The 10,934-nt window shown below is 40.3% G+C and overlaps 1 protein-coding gene across 1 annotated transcript; it reads left to right on the plus strand.

Moving 5' to 3' along the window:
- The first annotated feature begins 186 nt into the window (after positions 1–186).
- Positions 187–7,810, plus strand: synpo2la (synaptopodin 2-like a). Its single transcript, XM_059566516.1, has 4 exons — positions 187–568; positions 2,569–2,720; positions 2,873–3,570; positions 5,082–7,810. Exons 1-4 carry the CDS (start codon positions 467–469, stop codon positions 7,676–7,678), a joined length of 3,549 nt encoding a protein of 1,182 aa, XP_059422499.1. The 5' UTR covers positions 187–466; the 3' UTR covers positions 7,679–7,810.
- The last annotated feature ends 3,124 nt before the right edge of the window (positions 7,811–10,934 follow it).

The raw sequence follows: 10,934 nt of genomic DNA on the forward strand, positions 1-10,934 counted from the left end.
ATAATAACTAATTTCATTCATTTTCAGACTTAAATCTACTTGTCGTGATTCTGAACTCATTTAAAATCTCGACTGCTTAGCAAGAGGCAAAGGGTTATTTTTATATCAGCAATGTGCGCCCCCTCCCTTTAAGCCAGCAATGAGTGACAGCACAGCTGTGATGAACTAGATTCTACCTTCATCCAACACAAGATTACACTGCACAGGGAGATGGTGGGTATCTTTTCTCTTTCCCCTCTATTTTAACTTCCTTTATGGCTGTCCCCCTATCACCAGCATCCAGCTCAGGGTGTGGGAGGGGATCCTTGTGCGCTCGTATTCTTGCAAGAGCAACTAGAAGGAACCCTAGGGCACAGTTGCAGTAGTAGTTGTCTTCTCTAAGGGGGCCCTGAAATAACATGGACCGTATGTACTAAGGGCCCCCAGGCCAACAAACTGAATCAAAGACGTAAGCACGAACCGCACCATGGTGGCTGAGGAGGTTATCATCACCCTATCCGGAGGAGCACCATGGGGCTTCAGACTACAGGGAGGAATCGAGCACCAGAAGCCTTTGCAGGTTGCCAAGGTATGATTGCCAGGAAACACATCAATGAATGTACTGTACCTCACTTGAGGTCTTTTAGAGTTATTTCAGCACCCTATTCTTTAGTTCTAAAGAAACTTAAAATGTTCAGAGCTGCCTGAAGGTGTAATGGTCACCAGAAGCACAGGCCCCTGCACTCTTAAGTGTGGTGTCGAACTTATCCTCTACCAAAAAAGCCAAATGATTCATAGAGCTGTGAACTTTCAAGTGTCCCCCTTAACCCTCTTAAACTTTGAATCCTAAATAGCTAAATGCACAAATTGTACATTTTGTAATGGTGACAATGCAAAACTAGATTACCAGTAACAGGCTGAGATTGCAGAATAAAACTTTATATAAAACAACGGACAGTTTATGACTCTAGTACTTTATGAGAAGCTAATCAAACATTTTTCTATCTAGTTAGCAGTACAAGGAAACAATGTTTTTTATGGTACATATAATTATGTGATACTGGTTTCTGCTATTATTTTATAATTACTTTGTTTTGTTATTACTTACCAAGAAGCAAATTGTGATCTAAATAGCAGATTGTGATTTTTATAATAATATATAAATAAAGGTTTATGCTTTTTATGTTCTCACACACACTGTATTGCTGTAGTTTTTGACTTACCTTAGCCTTTGAGCATGCAGGTCATATTTAATAGCATTTGCCCTAATTGAGTGCAGTTTGGTCCCATGTCATACCATGCTTATGTCTCAAATAATCTACTTCCAATTCCAGCAGACTTTTTACTTTATACAGGATACAATGTCATACACAGTGCTAAATGATAAAGCATCTTATTCTGGTTGATGGTCATGTTGTTGTCATGTCATGCTTGCAATAGTTTAGGAAATAAAAATGGCCCTGGTTATGTATTTTACTTTAATCCAACACCAAAGATGATACTTCAAGCCATTAGTAACGACTATTTTATATATACCTATCTATATAATCTGATCAGGGTAGTTTGTTGCATCCACTGATCTTGGCTGTCATGAAGAGTATTGATTTTTATTGGTAGCTAGATGCTTGTCATCAAAAGTGAATTAGATTAAACTAGTGGAATGTACTGTACACTGTCCCAAATCAAGGGCAGCATACAGATCCCAGTTCACCACTTGGCCCTGAATATAACCTTTGCATTACAGTTGTATCCTAAAAACCACAGGCAACCAAGTACAGGATTAGAGTCTGAAATAGAAAAGCAGATCAATGACCCATATGCCATACTGTTTTAGTCTGTTCCGCACAATCAAAGTCAAAGGAGAGCACAGAGTTTAAAATGTACTTTTAATAGTATAGTGACTCAGGAGCTTTAGCACAGTATTAAAGAGCAGGGGACATTTTATGAACCCATTTCACTGTCTATTTATAGTCTAAAAGTAAGTATTTATAGACTGATTATTGCATCCTCAGTAAGATATGAACCTGTCAGTGTGAACAAAACCACTGAAATCAGAGACTGTCCTCCTGTGCTGAGTAAGATGGCAGACAGGACAGGGGTTGAAGCAATGCCATTGCAAGGTCTAGTTGATAAATAACATCAATACCGGCACATGGGCAGCCTTTGTTTACTGTCAATGCCAGCCTACTGAGTGTTTTTTTTTTCATCATTTTTTAAATATTAAGGTACAATTATCTGAAATAAAAAAGACAGCATTTCAAGTCCCAGCTGTTCCAGGAGGCCTTTTGGTATGGAGTTTGCATGTGCTATGATTTCCATTACAATCTAAAGACATTCAAATAGGTGAATTGGAGACACCTACAAAAGAACAGGTTTAGAGAATGGATGGATATAATGTGTAAGGACTTAATGTGTATGACCAAACTCATATATCACTCATTCTTGCAGATCCACTTGTAAAGATGGGAAGAGTTTGAAATGCAATATCAATGCCTTAGTCTTTGCCTAATATATGGAAAACTTTCAAGGTCAAGTTAAATGTCTTTTTGATCCATTTATCCATTATCACCTGCTACAATTATCCTGTAGGTGCGCAAGCGAAGTAAAGCATGCCGCGCCGGACTGCGTGAGGGAGATGAGCTGGTGTCCATCAATGAGAATTTCTGTGGGAATCTGTCGCATGCCCAGGCCATGAACCTGATCGACAGCATGCCAGGAACGCTACACATCCGAGTTAGGAGGTGAGCCAACCTTTCCTTTTCCAATGCCAAAGTGTGTGTTTAACTCAAATGGGAGCTAAAAGTACAGTAGGTGACTGTATTCAATTCAAGACAGGGTTGTTGTGAATTACTGTTTCTGACCACCACTGTGGTATTTTACCCATGTTTATCAGGACACCGGCTGGCTTCCATTCAGTGGTTCTGGTTGCTCGAGCTCCTTCTCCCCGCATTGATAAAGAGTACCGTGCTGCCATTAGGGCCATGTCTCCATCCAGCTCCCAACCTCACCAGTCCAGTGAGCGGCAGATCCTGATATCCCCGACCGCACGCAGTGGATTGACCTCCCCACCAGGCAGTGAGGCCTACTACGGAGAAACAGACAGCGATGCAGATGTGGCTGCTCATGAGAGGCAACGCAAACCAAAACGACGTAGTCCAAGCAATTCACCTGGCAAGGCAGGTCGAGCCTCACCGGAGGGAGCAGAGACTTCAGAAATGAGTGGGTATGACAGTGCCTCGGATGCCCAAGTTTACAATCTTTTGGGGCCTAAAGTAAGAGAAGATGCATTGCCTGGTGTAACCCGCAGAGAAGTGATTTACCAACCCCCTCCGCATGGAACCTGGTCCTCTCAGACCTCCACCGAGACTTCATCCATGAGCGCAGATGACCAAAACCCACGAGAAGGGCTAATGGAAGAGGACAGTGGGTTCCAGGAGCCCACAAATGTTCCCCCTCTGGTTTCTCCAGAAAGAGCCAAAGAAGCTCTTATGTTGTGCTCTCGTACTCAGTTGGTGCCCATGGTTGGGCCAGTTGACAATCCAGTGGATGAGGAGCTCACATTAACATACACGGATAAAGCAAAACAAGCAAGTGAGTATATGAAGATAATTGCTCTTATGATCGACTGGCTTCAAATATACTGTCATGAACACCTGCTTAGCTTTGTAAATGTGTTCTTAACATCACAGCTTGTGATTGCCTGCATGTAGACCCTTGAAGAGATGAAGGTTGGTCATGAGTCTTTTAGCCAGCACCAGAGTCTATATTTGTCCTGAGACTTGCAGGGTTGATAACCTGAGCACTGCTTTGAATGAGCTGGCATAAGCATCTCCAGCTGCTAGCTTATATCAGGTGACAGTGCTCCTCACAGGCCTGCGCTCATTCTCTCCACCAAGAGCCCTAGTTGAAATACTGGACAGTATTGTTAGTATTCTCCGTATTGTTTTCAGACATGTATAGAAGCATCTGGCTGGAATTAAATTAGTAATTTAAAAGTCATCAGTGCAAGTCACATATTAGCATATTTCAGAAGCCAGGTTAGTGTTCATAAAATGAGATATGTACAGTTAGTTACACAGGTTTAACTTTCCGGTGCCGGACACTGCATTACACTGGTATGACACTGATCCTGGATCGCAGCTGCGGAATGTGTGTTTGTTGATTCCAGATCAGGTGATAAACAACACATTGACATCTGTGTTTATGGTGAGATTACTTACTGTGGAATCTAATATGCTATTAATGGAATATTAATATTAAATATGCATGAACAAAACATGTATTAAGATAAGCATTTAGTGAAAGCATTAGATTCCGCAGATGGCTACACCTAATGATTTACATTACTTTGTTAAATTAATTCCAGTGATATTACATTTTAGAGTAACAATTTTTCCCCATGTTATGATAATGATTAGGTTTAAAGAATAGATCAGAGGTAAGACTTGGGGTTATGTGCCATAGTACCACTTTTTATAAAGTGTCAAGCATCTTCAGAGCCGCTGCTATTTGAAGCAGTGTTATTTCAAGCACAAACATAAATAAACAGTCATAAATCTAAAGACAACCCGAATCTGTACTCTAAACATGCTCATGCTCTTCTTAGGGACCACAATTAAGCACTTGTAAATAAAGCATCTCCCTATGGTAGACAAATCAACTTGGCAGCCAAATGATCATGTTTTTTTCTGTAATTGCTGTAGATTAATATAATGAGTGGTCCCTGTTGCAAAATGCTTTGATTAAATACACTTTTTATTGGGTTATGATATGAAAACTTTTCTGAGTATGTACTCTGACATGCAACTTTGCAGTACCATATGAAGAAATTAATCTTAACTAGCCTTTTATGAGATAATTAACTATCATTTGTTAATGGAGGAATTGAGTGAAGCATGTGCATGGACATATAAATGTAAAATTTTTCTGCACACTTTTAGCACAATTTTAAAGGCCCAGTGTTTCAGAAGAGCAGTGTTAGCTATATTTCACACAATCTCTGACAGATATAAAGTGAATAGTTTAAAGCCAAGAACAATCATTTCTCAATTCAATTTTAAAAAGTCAATTCTGTCTCAAACCTTTAATTTCATGTTATGCAGAATTGAACCGTGGAGATACAATCGCGGACAAACAGGTGAAAGAAGCTCGGTCCAAGTGCCGCACCATCGCCTCACTACTGACAGATGCACCTAACCCTCATTCAAAGGGTGTTTTGATGTTTAAAAAGCGCAGACAACGCTCCAAGAAATACACACTGACAAGCTTTGGAAGTGTTGATGAGGACATGAGGCAGGACTCTCAGGAAGAGGATGGCATATTTCCTGGCAGTGAATCAGAATTTGATGAGGAAGGTTTCTCTGCTGCACCCGACCCCACATGGGACAGTGACTACCTTGAGCTGCTGGAGAAAAGATCTGCTTCCAGAGGTCAGGAAGGAGAAGGTGGTGCTCTGAGTCCTGGTCTGAGTGATACATCTGGGAAGGGGGCACAGTTGTTTGAGCAGCAGCGGAGAAGGTCTGAGGAACATGCAAAGAAAATAGAAGCTGCGCAAGAACAGTTACAAAGTCAAATGCTGGGAATTCCACTGAAAGAGACACCAGCATCTCATCAACTACAGGCACCACAACCACAACAAGACCCATTGACAAAGCCTAATGTCCAGCCACCACCAGTTGCTCCGAAACCTGGCAGACTTTCAAAAACTCTACATCATGAGGTTCCACCAGCAGAGATGCAAAACATGACACAGATGGCCACACCTCAAGCCACTTCCAGTGTCCCTGTTATGGTAAATGGAGATACTTCAAACACAATGGCACCAGACCCAACTGTGTTGCCCATAACTAGTCTCTCAGTACCTTCTGCAGAACCTGTGATGCCTCCACAACCAGCTCCTCTACCAGATCTCCCTTCAAGTTCTGTGTTAAACAGAACTGCCAGACCTTTTGCCCCAGGCTGTGTTACCAATCGGGCAGCCACTGCTCCTGTTGTGTTTCGCCCTACAGTCAGTAAGAAGTCACCCAGACCTGTTTCAGTGGCTGTGGTTGCACATCCATTCTCTGCACCATTAGAAGAGCATGTAATAAGTGTTAACCCAGCCTCCTTTGTTAGCCAAGTCACAATGAGTCAAATGAGAACTGATGTCCCTCCTGAAGTGATACCCACACAGCCCTTTATGCCTGAAAAGTCTGATCCTCCATGTGTATCTGTGGAATCATATTCTCAACCTACTCTTCACTGCTCCTCAGTGGAAAACATCCAGGTTGCATCAGTGCCACCTCCCATAGTTCAAACCCAAGTACCTACCTGTCCTGTAGAAGCCAAAACAACTGTTCCTCCAGCAATACCTATTGACAACACAGTGACCGCTGTGGCTCCTGTTATGGCTCCTATTACTCCTCGGGCCATTGCAATACCATCCCAAACCTCTTCTATTTTGACCTCTGCAGCTTCTGAGATCTCTTTAACTGGAACTCCGGTGTCACCTATAGTCTATCATGAAAAATCCTCTGCCACCACTGGCCGCACTGGTATTCTCCAAGAGGCCCGCAGACGTAGCGCCTACAAGCCAATGTTTAAGATACCTGATAGTAAGAAAAACTCACCAAACCCTGAATTATTGTGTATGGTGCAGAACCTAGATGAAAGACCCAGACGTGGATGTTATGAACCGGAAAATACTACTCACTACATTGATGACAATAGGGCAAAGGTGCCACCGCCTGTGGCTCCTAAGCCAAGGGTCATCCCAGAAATGTCACAGATCCCTCAGGCAGAGGGAAAAGGTGCAGAGCTTTTTGCTCGTAGACAGAGTCGCATGGATTGGTTTGTTGTAGACTCTCCACATCTGCAGCAAGCACCACTACAACCCCAACAATCCCAATCAGTCATAGACTTGATCGAACCACCAAAAACCTCAACAACCCCATCCCACTGGAAGTATTCCCCTAATGTTCGTGCTCCTCCACCGATAGGTTTCAACCCCTTGCTGTCTCCATCCTGTCCAGTTGGGGTGCAGCGTGGGGGTGCCAAAGTGTCTGAGGGAAGTTCTAAAGGAAGTAAGGGTAGTTATGGTGTCCCAAAAGAAGGTATCAAAGCCTTGGACTTTATGAGGAGGCAGCCTTACCAACTGAACCCTGCAATGTTCAGTTTTGGTGGTGGCACTAGCACAATGTCTTCTGTGTCCTCCTACCAGAGGCAGCAAAGGGAAGGCCACACTCTGACACCACCCAAGCAGATCCCAGTAAAGGCTGCACGTGTGTATGAAATAAAACGATTCTCCACTCCCACCCCAATGTCAGCACCAACTCTCAACCCAACAGTGATTGTTCCACGCTCACGGACCACACTTGGTGAGCACATCTCTCATTCTGACATGACATCCCCTCTACCTGAACCTTTACCTGAATCAACTCCGGCACCTTCACGAGCCCCAGGCCTCCCAGAGCTCCCTAAAATACCAGCTGTGCCCATCCCTCACCCCATGCCATACTCACCCCCAGCTCCCATGTCAAGTATGTCAAGCCTAAGCTACTCTGGGCTTCAAGCTGCCAAACCGTTTAAGAGTGCCCCTGAGTTAAGTTCTCTACCACCACACCCATTAAAATCTCCTATCCAAGTTCCCAAACCTCGTTTTATTGCAACACGTGTGGGTATTCAGCCCCGCGTCTGGAGGCCTGGAACCCTTCCTCACTGATAATGTTACTTTACATGTGGAAGAAGCTGAACCATCTGCTTCTGTTGCAGACTCTAAATTCATACTTTTTAAATATAATTTAATATAACTTGAAGATGCAAAGAAATTATATTCTCAATTCCAGATATAAAATATACTGTGGAGAATATTTGTTGTTTTGAGAGTGTTTTTCATTCAAATTCATTTCAATCATGAATTTCTGCTAAATGTTCAACCATACTGTATGTTTAAAACCTTCAGTGTTGTTAACATGAAATCTATTTACTTAATGCATGTTCCTGTTCTTGTGAACAATTTATATATGCTATTTCAAAGAGAAATATTGTTTGGCTTTGTAAACATCAATCGAAGTGTGTAGCTTCCACTTCCTCTGAAATGGCTCTGGCCTTTTCACTTAGATGATGTTAACCAATAGTCAAATAGCTACTTGGGCATTGTTTTAGCAAACTTACATTCGGTCGGGCTCTCTAGTGGTGCAGAATGCCCAGTTGTTGTTTTTTTTTTTTTATCCAGTCAGTTCCTCATGCATAACATCAAGATGCATCATACATTATACTAATTTTGTTTTGCTTTGTTTTGTTTGTTTGTTTCTTTATTGCATATCTTGTTTCATCCATACATCAGAATCAGAGTGAGCTTTTATTTGCCAAGTGTGCACAAACACACAATGAGTCACATTATGGAAGTTAAAAAGAGTTGCAAATGCCAATTCACATTCACGTGTCAATTCATGTGTTCCCAATTGTATAGGGATAAGAAAAAATACATTGACATGTCACCAGAAAAAAAAAACATTTCAAATGGACTGGACTTAGGTATTTTGAATTGTTTTCCTTCAAATTTCTCCATTACGACATTAATTTTTTGGCACCCCATTAAAATACTAAAGTGTAATTGCTTTGTGGATCTTGGGTGTAAACCTTGATCTACTTGACATATGAAAGCATGGAAAAAATACCTAAGAAAAAAAGGCAAGCTGAGGCTTTGTTTTGTTGTATGCTCTTAGGTTAATCAGAAATGATATATCTCTTGGCAGAGCCTGCACTGAACAGGTGCATAAGGGTCACAGCCTATTTGTAGGTGCAAAGTAAGCAGGGAACCAGGCTGGTTCCTTAAAATGTGCTCTGACTGGATTTTTGGTCTTTATATCTGACTATTGATATATTAAAAAGATGAAAACTTCAGTTTTTATTTTTATATAAAAACATATTTAAGTGGTCAAATCAGTAAGTGTTGGAAAGGTACAGTGTTGAAGACAGTCCTAGAGAAAGGCTATCTGAGCACTGACACAAATCTGTCTCATGAAGACAGTGTGAAAAGTGCAAAGCTAGCACTGTCCAGGATTATCAGAAGGTTAATTAGCCAACTGGCTTTACTGGAATTAGTTAGAATACTCATAGCAACATGAAATATTTGAATGGCTTGTGCGGCAGTGAGGCTGATGATTTCGGGAATGGGTGGTTTTCGAATGTGTTCCCAAAGTCCTCAAAACATTGCAATGTCTTAAGAGAAAAAGAAATCTAGGGCTTGTAATATTAAGGGAACAATGGACAGAGGTTTAAGGAAGGAAAACAGTTAATATCAATGTGAATTAGATATACAGATATATCAGATATACAGAGAGGATTATTAAATAATTCTTGTAGTACTGGCAGGTGAAAATATTTCATTTTTAAAAAGTCTCCTTTTTAGAAGAAAAAAAAAAACATTTAGAAATTGTGAATAAGAAGTTGATACAAAGTACAGTGTTTAAAATCTGAGCCACAGTTTTGTTTGTCTTTCCAGTTACTGTCAGCCATGTTTTTTTTTTTTTTTAGACTAAATCTTGGTTGTTCAGCGCTCTTAATTTTGGCTGTACAAATCATTAGATCTATGTGTCTTTCTTGGTAAAATCAACTTTGTGGTTAATGTCTCTGGTAATTTTGTTTGTGCAATGCTTATGATGAGCTCAGCTAAATTTTAGGATCTAAGTGATTCTAACCTAAAGTGTCTTTGTATTTCTAACACAATGAATAGTTTCAATAAAACTTACCTGAAATTTCCCATGATGTCTCTGTCTCATGGCAAGCGACAAACGCAGACACGATCCCAATGTCTCACATGAATGCACTTAAACCTAATGCTATCCGAGTTGCTTTTCTACAAATAAAGAAAAGCCATTTTGAACTAATCTGATTAAGAAGGCCAAGTTTATTTAAATGTTGTTGTGAATTTGTCTGACTGTAACATGTTTCAGAATAATGATCAGTGTCGAAGTGTTTTAGAAAGACTAAAACCATGGTTTATAGGGTGAAGATGACTCATCACCACATGGTGGCGCTTATGTCTTACTTTTCATAATAGAAGCAAAGCTAAGTAGTGTAATGTGACTGCATATTTTAGATTTTTGTTTTTTCCTTTGTATCTTTGTGGGGACTTGCCATAGACTTGTATAATGACTTTAATTATTTTTTATACTGATCTAAAAATATTTTCCGTACACTAAACCTAAATCGACATCTTAACCCCCTGACAGAAACCTTTTTTTGCATGTTTACATTTTTAGATAAACATCAAGTATTTTTAATACTCCCTGTATAAGCCTGCACACACACATACATACATCTCTGGATCTCTGGTTTCCTTTACAATTATTATAAATTCAAATCACAATAAATGGCATTTATAAATGCCCAAGTGTATAAGCAACAGCAAATGTGTCTCCTAAAACTCAGTAGTGGTGAAGTGTTGTATTGCACACCGCTGGGTGGGTGGACTACTACTAAAGCTGGCACCATTCTCATGCATATGCTGTCCTCTTATATTTAGGCCTGATAATGTTCAGGCACTTTTTATGGCTGCTCCACACTTTCCCTGCTTAGATTCCATTTCTGAGTGGTTCCTTCCTGAACCGACAAAGACAGAGAGAATCTGAGTTATCAGGTTCATACGGTGCAAATAATGTGGTCGAGAAAAGAGATATAATAACCACTGTCTCTGAGACAGGTGTGAAAATGTCACCTGAAATTATACTTCTTGAATGGCAGAGAATTTATGTAGAAATGAAAAAATTCTTCTGTACTGTGCTGAATGTTTGTATATACATTTGTATTTGATTGTTTATATATATATATATTTATATTTATATATAATAATACTTTAATTACAAAGGGTAACGCTGCTGATTTTAAATTAGACAAAAGCATCAAACTTAACAGATTGCACATTTGTGAATTTGCCAATAATATTCTCATTCACACCACAGCTATTTAGAACC

This window comes from Carassius carassius, chromosome 14, assembly GCF_963082965.1.
Source record: "Carassius carassius chromosome 14, fCarCar2.1, whole genome shotgun sequence".
NCBI classification, from domain to species: domain Eukaryota; kingdom Metazoa; phylum Chordata; class Actinopteri; order Cypriniformes; family Cyprinidae; genus Carassius; species Carassius carassius.

Excerpts from the sequence above, each read along its gene's own strand:
- synpo2la (XM_059566516.1), top strand. The coding sequence starts at position 467 with ATGGTGGCTGAGGAGGTTATCATCACCCTATCCGGAGGAGCACCATGG. Across the intron at positions 569-2,568 it reads AGCCTTTGCAGGTTGCCAAG|GTGCGCAAGCGAAGTAAAGC; the intron begins GTATGATTGCCA and ends ATTATCCTGTAG. Across the intron at positions 2,721-2,872 it reads CTACACATCCGAGTTAGGAG|GACACCGGCTGGCTTCCATT; the intron begins GTGAGCCAACCT and ends CATGTTTATCAG.